This window comes from Anguilla rostrata, chromosome 8 (assembly GCF_018555375.3).
Source record: "Anguilla rostrata isolate EN2019 chromosome 8, ASM1855537v3, whole genome shotgun sequence".
Taxonomy (NCBI): domain Eukaryota; kingdom Metazoa; phylum Chordata; class Actinopteri; order Anguilliformes; family Anguillidae; genus Anguilla; species Anguilla rostrata.
Window position 1 is genome coordinate 4,568,428 of NC_057940.1, and position 19,659 is coordinate 4,588,086.

Below are 19,659 nucleotides of genomic sequence, written 5' to 3' on the forward strand. Positions count from 1 at the left end.
GTTTCCCACTCCAGCTAATCAACTTACCGCAGTCTTCAATAAAGACCTTGATTAGTTACATCAACACAAGCTAACACTCACAGATAACACAGATTGTATAACATCGGGTTTCTCTGTGTGGCAGGACTGATCAAAGAGCCATGGGACAGAGCCTTCAACCTAAGCACCTGACCAAACAAAAGTTGGTGTGAACACATTACCAGAAATGAGACCACATAGATCTAACACGATTAAAAAGATCTTTATTGTCACTTACAAACCGACCACCTATAAATAGAGCAAGATAATCCTAAAAATCTGAAAAATTATACAAAACAGAAATATGAAACCAAATAATTTACCATTAAAAATAAGGGCACAATAAAACGGTAAGGGCCCTTAAGAATTCATTGCTAGCAGCCATAATCTATATCGAGTCCATACCTTATACAACATACTGAAAACCGATTCCAACACTCAGTGAACTAGACATACACACTGACATGGGCAATTTGGCAAGTAGCACTACCCTAAGTGTGATTCCCCTCACCAAACGTTGGTTTTAAATTAAACAAAAAGGGTGATCAAACATACATTCAGAAATTTTTGTAGTGTTCTTCATTTGAAACCTTTCAGGTGGGGAAACTATTAATTAAATACAAAGTGAAGTGGTAGCAACATGAGAACAGTGAGGACCCAAACAGTCACGACAGAATAAAGTGCCTAGAAACCAGTGTTTCTATCCAGCCCAGGCTTGAACTCATCTTCCATATTTGCCAAAAAAATAAATAAATATAGAAAAACAAAAAAAAGATGTCTTCTGTAGGAACCCATTCCCCTTCCCAAAAAATGAATAGCTTATTTTTCCTAAAATGAAAATCTATGAATACTGTAAATAGAGAATTAGTATACAAGTGGCCCAATAAAATATCAAAATTAACTAAATAGACTGGATGAATATTAACATTTGGTTCGGGAGCTTGTGTAATCTCCAGGATCTGCTGAACTAGCAGACACACTTGCATTCTTCATTTGTTATGGGGTCAGATTGACAGAGGCTCTCTGTGGGAAGAGCGCTTCTTGTGTGGGACAGGGGGCGGGGCCTTTAGGTCTGTGACTGGTTCCTCCCACCTAGTCTCTTCTGCACTGTGGGATATGGCTTTGGATCGCGGCCGAGCTGGTGGAGGAATGGAGTTCAACACATCCTGTTCTGTCTTCCCACTCTTCCACTCTTTCTTTCTACTTGTCCCTCGTTCATCCCGATCTCTCTTCGCATCCTTCCATTGTTCATCCCCCTCTCTTCTTCCACTTTTCCCTCGTTCATCCTGATCTCTCTTCGCATCCTTCCATTGTTCATCCCCCTCTCTTCTTCCACTTTTCCCTCGTTCATCCCGATCTCTCTTCGCATCTTTCCATCGTTCATCCCCCTCTCCCTTTCCACTTTTCCCTTGCCTGTCCACATCTCTCCTTGCATCCTTCCATCGTTCATCCCCCTCTCCCTTTCCACTTTTCCCCTGCCTGTCCCCCTCTCTCCTTGTATCCTTCCATTGTTCATCCCCCTCTCTCTTTGTATCCTTCCGTCGTTCATCCCCCTCACCCTTTCCACTCTTCCCTCGTTCATTCTCCACTGTCTTTATATCCTTCCATTGTCCATTATCCTCTTTTGGTTCTTTCTTTTGTGCATCCCTCTCCAGTTTTGCATTCTTCCTCCATTCATCTCCCTCTCTGCTTTCTTTATCCTGTTCATCTCCCCCTCTCTTTGCATCCTTCCTCCATTCATCCCTCTGGCTCTTCTTGTTCTGTTGCTCACTCCCCCATCTGGTTTCCTTTTCAGCAGATTCATCCTTCCCTCTCTCCAAGTTTTTGCTCCATTCCATTCGCCCGCTATGTTCCTTTTTCCTTTGTGCATTCCCCTCTCTTTTTCCGTTATTTCCGTGGTCATCCACTGATGTCTTTGCCCTATCCCCCTGTTCATCCTCTTCTCCCTTTTTCTTTTTTCCTTCTTGCTCCCCTCCTCCTTCTGCACTCTTCTCTTGTTCATTCAGTTTTCTTTTTTCATTTTGTTGGTTCCCATCTTTTGCCAGCTCATCTATTCTACATTTTCCACTTTCACCTTCTACCTTCCCTTCTTTTTCTACTCTTTCCTCATTCTCTCCCTTCCCACTTTCTTTTTCATCCATTTCTGTCTTTTCGCCTTGGGGCTTTACATGGTCTTCCTTACTATCATTTCTTCTGGACTCCTTTCTTCCCTCTCCCTCCCCCTCTTTTTTCTTCTCCAGAACTTCCTGGTCCAGTTTCTGTTCTATCTGGTTTATCTCCTCCTCCAGTTGGGCCAGTTTTACTGGGTCAGACTCAAGGTCCAAATCCTCTTCATCCTCCTCCTCTTCCACATCCTCTTCAACCTCTTCTACCTCAATGCCATCCATGGTCTTCTGCAGCTCTGTTTTGACTCTGTTCAATTCTAGCAGTCCACCCTGTAGTTCCTTGCACACCTCACGGAGCTTGGTAGCGAACTGCGTCTTGGCACCCTTGCGCAGCTCATGAGAGTCCTTGGCGAGGAAGAAGATGTCGAGAGCGAGGAAGAGTGCTGACATGACACCAGTGGTGACACTGATTGCCTGGGCAGCTTTGGCAGCACCACCTGCTACACTCAGTACTTGCACGGTGCTGATCAGTTGGTCTGTGTTGATCATTAGAGCCTTGCCTGCTCGAGCGCCTTCCTTCACGACGTGTTTGACATTCTGATTCAGGGCACGTTTTGATACACTCTCTGTGTACTTCTCAAAGTTCCTCTCTTGTAGTGCATCCATCCCGTCCTGCAGAGAAAATGAGAAAGAAATGGAGATGACCCATCAGTTTTGTCTATTTGTGCAAAAAAGATCTGGTTTCTTCCATCACCCAAACAATGGTTTGTGGCTCTTCTAGAGCAGTTCTGACTAGCATGGATCCTGGCAGCAAGCCCTGCAGGAGTGCAAGTGCCGAGGGCAGGAAAATCTCTTTCTCCATTCATCAGCTGGACCTACGGCTCAGAGCAGTTACATCTTCAAACCCTATACAGCCCCAGAATGGCTCAAAGAATTCACCAAAAACAGAACGCCACCTATTTGGATAAGAAACCAAATGCACAACATTCTGTAAATGATATAAATATGGAAAATGTCTCTGGGGAGGATAGGTGCAGGGTGTCAGAGGAGACCCACCTGTACAAATTCCATGCATTCCCGGATGTCCTTTATCTCCTCTTGGTAGCCCTGGATCATTTTTTCCACCTTCTTGCGGTCCATGTTGGAATGGACAGTGTCCGTGATGTTGGCAGAGGCGGAGGCGATGCTGCCCGCGGTTGCCACGCCGATGCCCACGGCCGTGACGATGATGGAGGTTCCGAAGGTGAAGGGGGCGAGGATGAGGCCCGTGATGGTGGTCACGCTCCCGAGCACGCTGGCCACTCCACCGCCCATGCTGGCCGCCACGGTGCGCTTGTGAAAGTTATCGGCTTCGTCAGCCAGAGTGAGGAGCTCCAAGATGCGCTTTTGCAAGGACCCTCCCCGCTGGTTAAAGAGGCGCACGAACAGCTGAGCCGCCAGGTACACACGGTCAGCGGCCTGCTCGACAGCCCTGAAAATCAATCCAGAGAGAGTAGACAGAAATATATATCCATCACCGTGAAGTAATACTGAGAGAACACAGGAGAAGAAATGAGCCAGAAAGTGAAGGAAAGAATGGATTAAAAAACAAACAACTGAGACATTAACTCACAGCTCTTCCTCATCGTCTTGAAAGTTTGAGGATTCATTCCATTCATCCCAACCTGGCAAGACACAAGAACAGTTGCAATACAAAGATTACCATACCTGCATATGCATACTATTATATATAACATTATATAGTGTGGACGCATACACGCACATGAACTCTTGATTATCTAGCCACCTGAGATGGGAACCAATCAAGAACGATGACCTACCTTCTACTGTTCTCCACCATTCCAGCAAGCCATCATCATCCTGGGAAAGAGAGAGGGAGTCTTAATCCATTCACCCGTTCAGTCAGACAACTCATGACTTGAGTTAAGCAATATTTATTGAGGTTTAATGCAAATGCAAATGTTTGTATAAGCCGGCCAAAATGATGACAGGGAGTGATAACTGTAAACCCCCCAAGGGGATCGTACAAGAAGCAGAGCTTATAGGTGGAGGCTGAGTTGGTGGTGGGAGCACACATTTCTTTTTGTGAAAGGCATAAATACGAGATTTAGCTGGGCAAGCCAAGCAGGGGCAGAAGCAGCGTCATGCAGGAAGAGCAATGGGATGAACAGGTAAGTTTGGAAATTTAAACAGCCCTCCAATTAAGGCTTGCACCATGTGAGTTGATATTGATTGGCGCTACTCAAGTTGTCAGCCTGAACCAGCTCTGCAAGCTTTGCATTATTAAATCACCAGGAATGTAAACAATTATCCATGCCGTGGGAAACGCTAAGCTTCCAACCTCCAATGATTTAATTAAATGACACATTATTTCTCCTGAGTCACCACACCTCATCGGAGTCGAGGGGGTTTCCTTCTTTGGGCAAAGGGGCCATCTCCACCATCTCGATCTCCACTGAGCTCTCCTGTAACAGACACAGACGGTTACACTCCCAGCGTGACACACAGATTTACATGTGTAGTCAGTTACATGTAGTCACTCACAAACCTGCACTGAGCTCAAATCCTCTATTTCAAAAGACTCAGCCAACAGGTCCTCTTCCTCGGAGTCCTACAGATGAGAGTGGGTTATAGAGCGAGCTAGCTAGAATGGACATATTTGCATCCTCAAAATAAGAATAATCAACCCGAAATTCCAAGTTTTGGAAGACCCAGAACTAGCCTCTCTCTTGTACATATTCCTCAAAAACCTAAAATTACATGCGTATTTATTGCTCATTCAGCTGTGCTAGGGCGAGATGAAGCAGACTTTTTAGAACAGATATGCATCGGATGTAGTATTTGGCACTGATACCTGGAAATCACTGAAGGTGGCCATAATCGACCACATCTTTTTTTATTTAGTACTTTCCAACAATGCCTCAGCAATAAATATGCACGCAGTGTTCTATACATTTCGGTATGACCTCTTTTTTTAGGAAGTTCCCTCATGTTAGGTGGTGTACAATTCCCTTTATAGAATGAATTCTGCATTGCACACACACAAAACCACTTTATGTGACTTGTTTAAAAAAAAGCAGTTTCCATTATTCATTTCTGTGGTGCAATATTGTCCTTTATGCTTCATATATATGCTTTGACAACACAAGGGTATGTTTGTCACGGCAATAAAGCAAAATGAAATGATTATGATTAAATTGTGTGGCTTAACCACAGCAGTACTGTCAGACCGGGGTCCTGGCAGTAAGTAGTAACTATATGAGCGAGCGAGAGATGGCATGGTGCCTTTAAACTATCAGATTTACTTCATGAAGACAGGAAATGAGACTACAAGTGAGCTAGCTGAGAAAGAAGAGGGTGAATTATAGATTAAGGTATAGGTGACCCGTCTCACTCACCTTTGCTGGGGACCGAATTTTTGGAGTTCTAGGAAGCGTTCTCCTCACTCTGAATGATACCTAGTGGCCAGAAATCACAAAAAATAGACAGTTAACAACTGGTAACACTACGGTCACATCCAGGGTAGTGTGGTGTAGTCAGACACAGGGTGGACTACAGTAGTTACACACAGTACTGTGGGGAAGTTAACCACAAAGGGTACGGAGTGTATTTACACTGACATGGTGCTGTGAAGCAGACAAGGACAAATAGTACTGTTGAGCAGTGGTTCTCAAACTTAGCCCTGGTGGATCCCTGTGTTTTTGTTACAGCCATTGACGGGATCAATTAAGGTTGTTGAACACACACGTTAAAATTCTTTGTGTGTGATTTGCTTAATCTCTGAATTTTTCATTATTTAGCAAATGGTTTAGTTTGAGAGACCAGGTATCTATACTTTATGACCCCATTTATTCATCTGTCAGTCTGATTTAATCAATTTTAAAATGTTCAAATAAATTAGCCATACAGCACAGCTCAATATGAATATGGACCATTTTTTCTTCATGACATGCATAGCCGTTTCAGGAATAATGTGGCTTATACAGGTAAATAAACCCTCAAGCCTTTAAAAGTACCTTATTAAAAACATTTAACAGCTTGTTACAATTCAGAGACAGCTAAAGTGCAAACCACACCCACCCTCCTCTTCATCCTCAATGACTGCTCCCTCTTCTCATCTCCACCTTCAGTATCCATGGAAACCTGTAAAAGGCACATGCACAGGCGTGAGACACCTTTCACTTGTGGCCGCTCAGCTATCCAATTAAATAACTATGGATTTGAACGCAAAATCTGAGCACAAAACAGGGATTTCACTGTGAAAGAATTACCCAAATCACCACAGGTACCAACATTCCCCAGTACAGGTGGAATACCGTACAGACTTAGTTACCTGTACAGGTACAGCACCCTCGGCAGGTTTAGGAGTTCTCCGGAAAATTCCCGCAAACTTCCCTCCTTTTTCCTAAAAGAGAAGGTGACAGAGAGAAGGTGGAGTGTAGCAGATTGAGAATTCTGTTTGACAGAAACACTGATCTACACAGCAATGACTGAACTGAGACAATCACCTTTGAGTTGTTCTCAGACAAACTGTCATTGCTGGCTGAGAGTTCACTGTTTGGGAATCCCATGTCCTGAGGAAGGAGAGAGAGAGAGAAAGAGAGAGAGAAAGAAATCATTCATGTTGCAAGTATAGACTTGTCGCTGTCATCGACTCAACAAGCTGCTTGTACATCAGCAGAAACACAGGAAGAGGCACTTACCTGTGCAGGTGTAGGGTCTCCAGCAGGTTTGGGAGATTTTCTGAACATTCCACTGAACATCCCTCCTTTTTCCTAGAGACATGAAAGTGTTAGAGTCTGTTTTTTTGCCATTTTCTCCCAAATTTAGTCATTATACCAATTCCCAATGTGTATCACAGCCCTGCTCAATGCGCTATCCTTTGTTGGTCTGGGGAGGGTGTAGACTGCCACATGCCTCCTCCGATACATGTGGAGTCGCCAGCCACTTCTTTTCACCTGACAGCGAGGAGTTTCACTGGGAGAGTGTAATGCGTGTGGAGGCTCACGCTATCTCCCCCAGATCCCCTCCCTGCTGAACAGGCGCCCCGACCAACCAGTAGGAGTCGTTAATGCAGCGATCAGGACTCATACCCTCGCCAACTCCCACCCACAAACACTGCCAATTGTGTTCACAGGAACGTCTGACCAAGCTGGAAGTACCACTGGGGATTGAACCCGGGTAGGCGAGTGCTTATACCTCTACACTACCCAGGCGGCCAAATAGAGTCTGTTTAACTGGGGAGGGTACAGGCAGGACAGAGAGGTACTGACTTTTGGGTTGATATCCAAGAGATTTTCGTTGCTGGCTGAGAGTTCATCGCTTGCGGATTCATTTTTCTGTGAAAATAAAAGCAGTGAGTTCAGCATATTCCAAGGGTCATTAAAGTGTACAGGTATACTGCACGCTGTAAACACAGATACCTGTACAGGTAGAGAACAGTATTACCTGAGCAGGCTTAGCGGCTCTTTTGAACATTCCAGTGAACATCCCTCCTTTTTCCTAAGAGAGAGGAGGGGTGTGGGTAAGAGCAAGAAAAAGACAGAATGGAGACAGACAGAAATAAATGGAGAAAGAAACCACTAAAAATAGCATGTATAATAAACAGATCAATATACCCAAACTTGACCGGACTATCAGTATTCAAAAGGCAAACTCATAGAAAGCAGACCCCTGTCATAACCCGCATGCCTCTACCAGGGGTAAAGCAGCCAGGACACCTACATCATTCCCAGCATGCTTGGACTGTGCTGGTCATTAGTCCTTAGGTAAAATGGACACACCCAGTCCTTTTGATATTAAAGTTTTTTAAAATTATTCTTGTGGAAGGTGGAATAGAAATAGTTGGGACATAACCACTGCCATGTAGAGTCATGAGAAGAATGACTGAGCAGGGACTCACACCTTTGCGTTGTCAGAGAGACTGTCGTTGCTGGCTGACAGTTCACTGTGTGTAGAAACATTGTCCTGAGGGAGAGAGACAGAGAGACAGATCTATCAGAGTTCCTAGCAAACTTGCCATTGCTGCCCACTCAGAAGGTAAAGAGCTACCTGTGCGAACACAGGAAGAGACATTTACCTGTGCAGGTACGGGATCTTCAGACGTTTTGTCGGACTTGGATTTGAACATTCCACCAAACAGTCCTCCTTTCTCCTAGAAAGGCATGCAGAAGTTAATGTTTTCAAATTGGAAGCGAAGATGCAGGACAGACAGACAAACGGACGGACGGACGGATGGATGGATATTCACCTTTGTGTTGATATCCGAGAGACTCTCATTGCTGGCGGAGAGTTCATCTTGCGATTCGCCTTCCTGGAAAAGGACAGAGTGGTAAGTGCAGTATATTCAGATAGACATTAATGTGTACACATACAGTGCAGTGGTTAAAATTTGTACCCGTACTGCTCAGCAGGGTTAGAAACCACTTTGAACACCCCACTGAACAAGGCTTTTCATTTTGGGACAGATTTATTCTATACGCTTCTTGAAATCCGCAAAAAATGCAAAAAAACATTTTTACAAGTACAAGGCTAGACTTGTTAAGTTAAAAAAAATATATATATATTTATGTATTTTACTGCTCTACCACATTTCCTATATGTTCAAGAAACTAGTTCCACAAGTTCTCAATTTTCACCAACATTGCATAAATGTCAAGTTAACTGGGTACTGGCTGGGGCCTTTGGAGCTGAAGGAAAATCTCATATTTTTCCTTTTTACAATTAAGCCAAAAATGATGCTTCAAAAACAATATTCAGTTCCAATTTAAAAACACCAGATCAAATATCATGCTGTTGAATGTAATACTCAAATGGATCCAGTAAAAACTTGAATGCTACAAAATATTTATAAAGAAGTGACTTATGAGATGACAAATACTCCACGCTGTAGGCTGGTCACTGTTACTTGGGTAAATAGCGACTTCTAAATTAAAAACAAATGCAAGACAAGGCACTTACCTGTGCAGGTGTAAGATCTTTAGAACGTTTGGGAGATTTGGATCTGAACATTCCACTGAACATTCCTCCTTTCTCCTAGAGAGGCATGAGAGGGTTAATAGAGCCTGTTTAACTGGGTTGGACACAGGAATGGCAGACAGACAGACAGACAGACACTCACCTTTGTGTTGATATCTGAGAGATTGTCATTGCTGGCTGAGAGTTCACTCTCAACAGATTCATCTTCCTGTGAAAGAGAGGTCACATTTACCACAGGATTATCACAGTTAATATTCTGTACAGGTAGGATACAGTGCCAACATGGTTACTCCCACGAATAGACTGCAGTATAGCATTAATATGGTTACCTGTGCAGGTACTGTGAGCTCAGCAGGTTTAAAGGCTTTTAACATTCCAGTGAACATCCCTCCTTTTTTTTCCTGAGAGAGAGACATAGAGAGAAACAGTGATGGAGTGGGAGAAGGATGGTAGGTTTTACAGATATACTTGAACAGAAGCACTTGTGTGTAGAGTAAAAACCAAACAGAGACTCACTTTAGCGTTCTCAGGGAGACATTCGTTGCTGCCTGAGAGTTCACTGTGAGTTGAAAGACTGTCCTGAGAGAGAGAAGAGGAAATAAAGAAATGTGTTTCAAGCAGACTTCTCACCGTTGGCCTCTCAGACAGAGCTACCGGGTGTATAAACAGAAACACAGGGACAGACACTTACCTGTGCAGGTGTAGGATCCCTAGAATGTTTGGAAGCTTTGGATCTGAACATTCCACTGAACATTCCTCCTTTCTCCTAGCGAGGCATGCAGGAGTTAGCGTTTTTAAATGAGAAGCTCAGATGCAGGACGGACGGACAGACAGACACTCACCTTTGTGTTCTCGGAGAGACTGTCATCACTGTCCAATTCATTTTCCTGGAAAGGGCAAAGTGGTTAATGCAGTACATTCATACAGATGTTAATGTGTACAGACAAGAGTGCAAGGTGTAATATTTTTACCTGTACAGGTTGTGTGTGCTCAGCAGGTTTAGAGGTCATTTTGAAAATTCTAGTGATCACCCCTCCCTTTTCCTGAGAACAAGAGGGATGGAGAGATGGAGGAGTGGAGCAGGAGGAACAGATACACTCAGACAAAAAGTCATATCTGGAGTACTAACAGAACAGAAAGACTCACCTTTGTGTTATTGTCAGCAAGATTCTCATTGCTGCCTGAGAGTTTGTTATCGGTAGAAAGGTTGTCCTGAGAAAGAGAGATGGACAACCTATAATGATTCAAAAAGCTACAGCTAAACTCAAGAACCATCTAACATTTCTATTTACAAACTGGTCACTATGTTGGACAGTTCTCCATTTGCAGGTTTCCTCCTATGGGATAAATTCAGATGAATAGCTTAACCAGAGTTAGAGCAAAGCCAAGAACCTCTAGAAAAGTACAGCCAGACCTGGGCACTGGCAGTAAATGTGAAACTAAGCAATATTTAAAAAAAAAAAAAAAATAATGAAAACAGGTTTGGGGAGATTTATTCTAAATAAGAAGCAGATCATATAGGACAGAGGGAGAAGTGTGGCAGGTAGAATATAAACAGCGAGTAACACCAATTTGTAATGACTGGACAGAGAGAATCACCTTTGTACTGCTGTCAGACATGCTGTCATCACTGGCTGAGAGTTCACCATGTAAAGATCCAGTTTCCTGAGAAAGGAACAGCCGTTAGTACAGTATATTCAGATGAGTATCAATGTAAATGGGTAGAGAATTTACCTGTACAGGGAGAGTACGGTAAAGCACTAAGAGAGACACCTGTACAGGTGTGTTGCGGTTACCTGTGCAGGTACTGTGTGCTCAGCATGTTTAGAGGCCTTTTTGAACATTCTAGTGAACATCCCTCCCTTTTCCTGAGAGAGGGATAGAGAGATTGAAAGAGAGGAGTTTGTGAGTGAATCTTACAGCTGGACAGAAACATTGGCCTGTTGAGAAATTACTGAATAGAAAGGCTCACCTTCGTGTTATTGTCAGAGAGACTGTCATTGCTGGCTGATAGCTTGGCGTTTGTAGAGAGATTTTCCTGAGAAAGAGATGGTATTTCACAAAAGAAGGGACACCTGTACCGTTGGAGACTCTTAGATTAGAACAGTGCACAATTATGATCCATTTGAATTGACGGAACAGACTCACGTTTGTGTTGTTGTTGTCAGAGAGGTTGCTGTTGTTGCTGCCTGAGAGTTCGCCTTGTGTGGAAAGATCACCCTGAAAGTGAGAGACAGTCAGTCTAATTTATCCCGTGTTCCGAACTGGTTATTGTTGTTCTTGGCTCTGGTACAAAGCTCCCTGTACACCAATGATTGAAACAAAGAAAATTACCTGTGCAGGTGTAGCACCTCCAGCAGGTTTGTGAGGTTTTTTGAACATGCCGCTGAACATTCCCCCTAAATTCTCCTAAAGAGACATGGGAGGGTTTATAGAATCTGTTTAACTGGGGAGGGTACAGGCAGAACAGACAGATAGACACTCACCTTTATGTTGGTGTCAGAGAGATTATCATTGCTGGTGGAGAGTTCACTCTGTATAGATACATCTTCCTGTGAAAGAGAGGTCATTTACTACCAGGGTTTCACACAGGTAAATGTATAGGAACAGGTATCGTGTTGATATAGTTACCTGTACAGGTAGGGTACGCTCAGAAGGTTTTGGAGATTTGGATCTGAACATTCCGCTCAACATTCCTCCTTTCTCCTAGATAGACATGAGACGGTTAATAGAGTTGTTTTAAATGGGGAGGATATGAGAAGGACAGACAGCAAGGCTTGGATTAATGGAGGATGGGGACAGGTCTTTGGGTGTGAGTGAAACTTTGGCCACTGTGGAACAAGTTCTCAATAGAACCGTAATCTCGCAATAGTACTGTTTGTTCAGTCGGTCTGCAATAACGTGCACTTACATACACCAACATACACCCACGCCCGCCACTGTTATCTGGTCACACGGACATACTGTCTACTACATTTCCAACTGAGACCCACCCACAGGTAAGTCATCATCATACAGCTCCCTTCCTCAGAGCCAACAGACTATTGTCATAATAGTTCACAATTTCAGCTCATTGCCAATTCAACAGTCACCAACAGCATAGCACAGACCAGGGGCACTCAATCCTGTTCCTGCAGATCTGTAGGTTTTCATTTCAACCCTAATTTGGCACACCTGATTCTACTAATTAGCAGCCAAACAAGATCTCTAGCTGTTGAATGAGGTGTGTTTTGTTAGGGCTGGAGGACAGTCGATCTCCAGGACCAGGGCCGGGCAGCCCAGGCATAGACCCTTATCGGCAACATAATCACGATCTGTGAATGCCTGAGCTGTAGACCAGTGAGTGAATACATTCACCCACATGTATTTACCTACTCCTGTCCTGAAAACACACCTGTATGCCAAGTTTGTTCTTGTTTTTCTCTGGATAAACATCCGTTAAGTAGCTCTGGAACAGACAGAAGGGTCAACAAGATCAAATGGAAAAGAACAAAGGATGGAAAAAAAAAAAAAGTATGATGGAAAACCAGGTAATACTACACCAAGGAAAACAAAGAATTTCTCACAGTGAAGGTGGGGGTTCTGTCTTTTGAAGGTTTCTGGAAAATTCCACCAGACACTCCTTTTTCCTGAGAGGGAAGAGCGAAATAGAAGATAAAGTAGTTGGCGAGGACCTGAGTGAAGATTGAAGCCACTAATGCACTTTTGTGCTACTGCTTTTGTTTATTTTACACATTTGATTTGCTCCATTAATTTTGGTGAAGATCATTATGGATTTTTAAAGCTCCATATTGCAGTTCTTTATACAGTACCCAAAACAGTCTTACTCTCTCTCTCTCACACACACACACACACACATACAGAGACACACAGGCATGCACACAGACACAGACACACGCCTACTTGTCGGTTGTCAGTCTCCTCTCTCGGATTTGTAGTGCTCTCCGATTGGCTTACTTCTCTGTCAATCTAAGTGTAAACGTGGTACGCAACATTAGTACAGCACTACAGGGATAACAATTAACCTAATCATTACTACAGCACTACAGAGATAACAATGACCCCTAACATTAATTCAGCACTACAGAGGCATCAATGACCTCTAACATCAATACAGCACTACAGGAATAACAATGACCTCTAACATTAGTACCGCACTACAAGGATCATGACTGATAAGCTAGCCAGTGCCTGTGTTGTAAATCTGGTGTTTTTGTTCTTTCTTCACTTCCTTCAAAATTGAAATATTCTAGAAAATAACTGACTTTTTCTTCCGACTTTTCCCCACCTGATAACAGTGCTGATACAGCTCCGCTTCTCCAACGAGACACCACTGAGCCAACCTCACACAGTGCTGATACAGCCAGGTTTTTCCCCCCAGAAAGACTCACCTCATTCTGTGACAGCCTCTCTGTTCTGGAGTCATTGTTGTTCTCCTGCAAAAAATGTTCATCAACATTGAGCAGACCATTTACAGTAAACACAGGGAATATGCGCGTCAATTGTCTATGTTTAAGAAATATAAGAATGGTTGACGAGAACAGGCCATTCGGCCCATCTAGGTTTGCCATTTAGGCCTACTGATGAGAAAGCATTCAGCACTGTATCAAGACTGAACTCTGGAAATCCTGAAAGTCCCTGCCTCTACTGCTTGACTTGGCAAGCCAGCCAACGCTAAATATATTTCCTGATGAGAGAACAGTATTTTACATGCAACTTATTTCCACCTGGTTTTGCTGACAGAACCAAAACTAACCCCTCTTGTTCTATGTGCTTCCTCCTCCTCTCTTTCTCCCCTCCGTTAGAGCTTCTATGTCCTAATTCTGGAATTTCCTTGTGTGATTTTTTTGTGAGTTTACCTGCAGGTTCAGCTCTTGGGTCTCATTGCTCTTCCTCAGGTGCTGCTGTAAACACAAATGCAACGACAAACTTACACACTCACCTGCATTCAATCAGGATTTATCCGCGTGCATCGGTTAAATCACTAGTGCAGTCTGAGGTGACTGGTGCGGGGATGCGATTGGCTGATGTGACTGTGGTGCGGGCGTGCGATTGGCTGAGGTGACTGATGTGGGTGCGCGATTGGCTGATGTGACTGCGGTGTGGCCAGTGAGGTGAATGCAGTGCGGGAATGCAATTGGCTGAGGTGACTGCAGTGCAGGCATGCAATTGGCTCAGGTGACTGCTGTGCGGGCGTGCGATTGGCTGAGGTGACTGTGGTGCGATTGGCTGAGGTGACTGCGGTACGGGTGTGCGATTGGCTGAGGTGACTGCAGTGCGGGTGTGCGATTGGCTGAGGTGACTGCAGTGCAGGCACGTGATTGGCTGAGGTTACTGCAGTGCGGGTGTAGATTTGCCTACCTCATGCCTGGACTTATGCTGAGGCGCCAGAATTTGAGCGGTTCTGTCCGTCCTCTCAATCTGCATCAAATTCCCATTGACCTAATAAAGACAAACACAATGCTCATATGCTCACACATGCATGCACATACAGTACACCTCAAAGGCACATATGCAAACTATTGTCACCCAGTCAAATCAGTCTTCCATTTTAAACAGGTTAGACTCAGGTGTGGAGATAAATGTTTCTCAGATCATAACGGTGATCTGAGAGGGCAAGTGGACCTTGACTGACACACAGATATCAGGTGCAGCTCCAGGAGGGTGGAAACAGACAGACTGATGGACAGGCACAGGCAGAGCCATGGGGCGGACAGACAGCCTTACCTCAGAGGTCGGTTTGAGCACAGCCTGGGGTGGTTTGGGCGGAGGGTGAGGTGGTTTGGGTGGAGGGTGAGGCGGTTTGAGCTACAGGAGGAACACAGAAAGGAGAACCTCAATCTTTCTCCCACTCCTATTGAATACGACGAATATGCAGTTTTTCTCTGTGACTCCACAACCACGCAATGCACATGGGCAGCAAATATCCTCAGCGACACTGAACCCCTTTGAAGAGTAGGTTTTTTGGAATGTTTTTGTCAACGAACTACATCAGTGTTCTAGAACTCCATTGCTTTCAGTTATCAGCAGTAACTGAAATGTGATTAGAATGTTCTTAACTCAGCATTATAATCACATTTTTGATCTCAAACCTTAAAGGCTTTTAATGCTGAACCTACTGAGGTCAAACCACATGTTACCGTTTCATTTGTTTATTTAAACTGCTGGCCCATCTGATCAGCCGTCAACTGGGGAGCACGCACCCTGACCCTGGAGTTCACACGCTGACTCAGGAGAGCGCATGTCTATCCCCATACCCTCCAAGTCTATTTGGAGAGGAAAACAAATTATTTCTTCTGAGCATTTGCTTGTTTGCAAACCTGCAGTCACGTGTCATGTGGTAGGAATTTAGATCAGGGCTGCCCAACCAGTTGATTGTGATCTATCAGTCTACCGTGGAGCGGTTACTGGTTGACGTTCCAGTTTTATTTTAACGTAAAATTAATATTCTCTTAATTTCTTGCTTGTGGTGTGAGATGATGTGTGGCATGTTAGCCTTTTTAACTGTTATACACTACCACGTCAACACGAGCTCACCCTTTAAACAAATCATCCCCTTCAGAATTTTCTTAAATTTAAGGAAAGAAAGAAACATACAAGCAGCACACATGAAAGAATTTAACTAACTAAGTAGCATACATGATTTTACTTATTGTACATTGCTTTGGATAAAAGCGTCTGCCAAGTAAATGTAATGTAATGTAATTTTAGCATAGCCTACAAAAATTAGTGCTGGAAGAAGAAAATGAAAACCTTCCACTTTGACTAGACATGGGGGGTCAAATTTGTCAAATACATACGTGTGGATGTATTATTGTGTGGCAGCCAATGCTTTGCCAATATAAAAAAAAAATTAACATTACAGATCTCTGCACAAGAACAAGAGGGATTATCCAGCTAAGTGAGATTTGGAAGGGGAAGGTCCTGGAAATATACTTTCTATTTTCAGAGAGCCAGGCCATTTGAAGCCTGCCACATAAGCCAAGGCAGCTACAACTGCTTAATATCAGATCAGTGCTTCTGGTCAGGTGCAAAACCTCTTCAAAGAAATGATCAGAAAGTCATATCTAGAGGCAGCACACTCATGTTTTTGGGGACTTTGAGAAAACAAAAGTGACATGCCGTCATCCAGCAATCGTCCCACAGATTTGAGCGACGAAGAACTGATTTGAATAAAAAAAACTGAGAAAAGGAAGTTGATGCCTGCGAGTGTTCCTCGGTTCAATTCAATGAAGATGTGATCGACGTGGCACCGATGTGCATTTTTAATCAGAGGAAGAGCTCACAATCTTGCCACTAAAGGACAAAAGGACCTCTGGCGGGATAATTTCCAAGCATTCATCAAGTTTTTTTTTTCGACAAAAGTGGATCTTCTGCACACTTCACCAACAATCTTTCTGTGGGAAGATTTTGAATACAAGGACAGTAACGGACGTTGCACCGACTGTTCCATTCGTACCAGGTGTCTAAAAACAAAGATGGCCCTTTCGACCTCACCAGGAGGTGATCAAGGCTGAGCATGCAGACCTCTTGATTCACACAGGTGGCTGAGCAGAGGGAAATCCTTGCAGCAATTTGGGGGAACCGTTGCCTGAAATCAGAGATTCTTCCCCTTTCTAAACAGTCAGAACACGAGCATCTCGAAGATAAGCAGCAGCACTGGGATTTAGTTCAACAGAATTGATCAGCATGCAGAAGGAGCTTAATCTAGAAATGCAACGGAAAGGGCTAAAACGTAATGGACGTGAACAGCTCCTTCCAAGCTTTCAAGGGGAAAAATTACACCTCCTATATTCTGAGCTGCAGAGCAGCGATCTGCCCAACTGTAAACAAGTGCTAAGAACTTCAGTGTCAAGGGAATGAATGAGTTTAGGTTTTCCTCTTCCATTTGACACAGAGACAAAGGTAGATGACACTGCCTCCAGAACTGGATCACCTTTTCTTTCCCACCTGGAGGCAATGGTCAGGAATGATATTGTGGGACCTTGCAGGATAACATTCCTTTGAAATCCAGTGCAGGCAAAAAAAAAAAAAAAAAACCCTTTGGGGAATTTTGGAGCTTACTTGCTGAGAAAAAAATACCACACATAGTTGTCCAACTAACCTGTAAAGCCTTCTCTGGGTCAACCTCCCTATACGAGACTATAATCTCAGCATTCTCACGCAAAGTCAAAACTCAATGCAGCAGTGACCAAAAGAACACTTGGGAGGCCCACTTGAGGTGGGCAACCAGTAGCTATACTCCTAACCATGAAAAACCAGCAAAGAGCTTCCAGGGCCCCCAAAGCACATTATAAGTGTAGGGGGGGGGGGGGATCGATTCTAGATTCTGTTTAGAGAGACATTTTCCCCAGGTGTATTTTGTGTCGATCTCCACATTTAATTTTCTGCGATTTGTACCAAGTAAGTTCCGCCAGTCAGGTCAGATCATATCAGGTGGAGTGTGGGAAAAAGATCTCCCAAAAAATAAAAAAAATATAAAAAGAAAGGCTAAAACCAGGGGTTCCCAAACCTATCGAGTGCCTGTACTCACCGGTCTCGGCTTCAGCCGTTTAACATCTGTTGGAGGCAGACACTGCTCCATCTTCCTACTGCAAGAGAGAGAGAAAGAGCCCAAATGCACAACGTCTCACCACGGCAACAGGAACCGCCAACTCAGCGTTATCTCTGCCTAACAAACAGTCACAGAACATTGTACACCGGGGTAACACACGGTATCAGAGCAAACATGCGCACACCAAAAAAAACTTTACACAAGGAGCTGGGTCATCAGAACACGTAAAGAACAGAAAGGAAGAAAAGACCAGCTCAAAGCTCCAAAAAGCAAGCAATGGTGTTTATTCCATCATGCAAAACGGTTGACCTCACAGGCCTCTGTGATAAGATGGTGGTCAAAGCATCAACCAGTTTTGTATGGTGAATTAAACTGTTTATTTATTTATTTATTTATTTATTTATTTATGCATGCAAGTGTGCCAATCATTTCTTCCTTTCTACTCCTGCAATACAACCACACAAACTTAGTTCTTATCACCACATGACCACACATCTCACAATCTTAACACTGGAGACACCATGCAATTTACAGTAATCACTACTACAACCACACATGTATGTCACAATCATTCTTCAACTAAACCATACAACTCAACCTTCTCAGTGTAAAAATACTCCCCCAAACCATATCAAGTCTGATATTATGAAAACAACAAACTGAATTATAACAAAGAATAACAACACCTGAAGAACAAACTACATTAAATAAACAACGGCAAAGGTGAAAAAGTGAAAAAAAATAGTTACACCTCAGGTGTCCAGTCTAGGTAAGTGTTAGAGAAAATCACGATTGAAATGCAGAAGTATGGTCTTAAGATTTTTTTTTTCTGTCTCTTGCATAGTCTACCCCCGTGCCCCGTAATCAGCTGGAGTAAGAGTAAGACTAATATCGAGACGTCAATTTTGCTACACTCCACAATAGCACATACACCATAAAAATAAGATTAAAATCTATAAGCAACTGTCGATTTCCTTAAACCAACGCCGTAACAAAAACATTTCATTCGCTCACTTCCACACTAACGCACCGCCGCGTATCGTGATATTTTCAAATAAATTTCATATGGCGTGTCGAATGGAGATGGTTTTTTTATTTTTAAGTAAACACGTGGATCAGTTTAGCGGTGTCTAACCTGGTTTGAAGTCACTGATCATTCGGAGTCGAACATCGCAGACTCCAATCGCAGTAAACGCGTTTACAAGTTTATTCCTCGAGCAGGACGGTGGAAAAGAATACTGAGCAAGTATATTAATAACACAGCAACTGTTTTTTCTGCCTCTGTTTTAATGTGTTCTTAGATTGTCGCATCTAAAAACAGTATACAATGAGTCAGCGTAGGTGTTTGGTGTTTTGATTGTTGCGGTCACTAAAATTCCTTCCAAAACTATTTCGACACCACTGATCAGAACCGAGAGAACGCGATGTCCTACGCAGTTGTGTAACAGAGTGCACACAGAACAACTGTGAATAAAAGTGACATTAAATTTAATGCTTACCCCGTGTCGTTTGCAGCCTACGTAAAGGCGTCGACTTTCAAAAGACTTTATCGCGTAAACGTATGACCACACCCACCCGCTCCATGTCAGTAGCACTCTTACAAAGTCATATCGGCAACGTGTCAATAAGGTGTTACTACAACACAGAAAAACCACCCCCTGTGTTTGACAGATTTCCTGCTTTTTGTTTTAGACTCCGCACAACACTTTGGTTCTCCTGCATGACTCACAGTCTTTTTTCTTTCCGCAGGAACAATGCACAGGTAGGCTAATGCGAAACTCATCCAAAAAAAAAAAAAACTGTCCTTCCCACTTGGCTCTCGGTGGAGGGTGATTCTATTCATAGCCTGTATCTCTCCTTTTACGCCCTACAGCGTCAAACTCACCTGGGAAAGGGGCGTGGTAAGCGGAGGCTGAGTGGAAGGCATCCCCAACCTCTGTGCTCTCGGCTTGGATGTGATTTTCGGTTCGCTTTATCAGAGCGTTTGGAGAGCGAGTATGACGT

General features: G+C 43.5%; 2 protein-coding genes across 2 annotated transcripts; both read right to left on the bottom strand.

The window, feature by feature from the left end:
- Positions 1-222: 222 nt before the first annotated feature.
- On the bottom strand, positions 223-9,680 carry LOC135260600 (uncharacterized). Its single transcript, XM_064345961.1, has 20 exons — positions 9,614-9,680; positions 9,431-9,502; positions 9,244-9,309; positions 9,084-9,158; positions 8,374-8,436; positions 8,203-8,277; positions 8,028-8,090; positions 7,572-7,625; positions 7,397-7,462; positions 6,827-6,898; positions 6,632-6,697; positions 6,457-6,528; positions 6,204-6,266; positions 5,522-5,581; positions 4,672-4,734; positions 4,514-4,588; positions 3,944-3,983; positions 3,736-3,787; positions 3,180-3,594; positions 223-2,795 (listed from the first exon to the last, which is right to left on the bottom strand). The coding sequence occupies exons 2-20, from the start codon at positions 9,485-9,487 to the stop codon at positions 1,023-1,025; spliced, it is 3,270 nt and encodes a 1,089-aa protein (XP_064202031.1). The 5' UTR covers positions 9,488-9,502; positions 9,614-9,680; the 3' UTR covers positions 223-1,022.
- Positions 9,681-9,741: 61 nt separating this feature from the next.
- LOC135260298 (probable serine/threonine-protein kinase DDB_G0278845) lies at positions 9,742-19,531 on the bottom strand. The gene is made up of 20 exons (XM_064345540.1): positions 19,385-19,531; positions 17,635-17,692; positions 14,829-14,909; positions 14,463-14,543; positions 13,961-14,005; positions 13,493-13,537; positions 13,005-13,070; positions 12,668-12,730; positions 12,496-12,549; positions 11,733-11,807; positions 11,588-11,653; positions 11,436-11,510; positions 11,250-11,321; positions 11,074-11,139; positions 10,898-10,969; positions 10,701-10,766; positions 10,248-10,313; positions 10,073-10,144; positions 9,938-9,988; positions 9,742-9,864 (listed from the first exon to the last, which is right to left on the bottom strand). The coding sequence occupies exons 2-20, from the start codon at positions 17,683-17,685 to the stop codon at positions 9,742-9,744; spliced, it is 1,290 nt and encodes a 429-aa protein (XP_064201610.1). The 5' UTR covers positions 17,686-17,692; positions 19,385-19,531.
- Between the last annotated feature and the right edge of the window lie 128 nt (positions 19,532-19,659).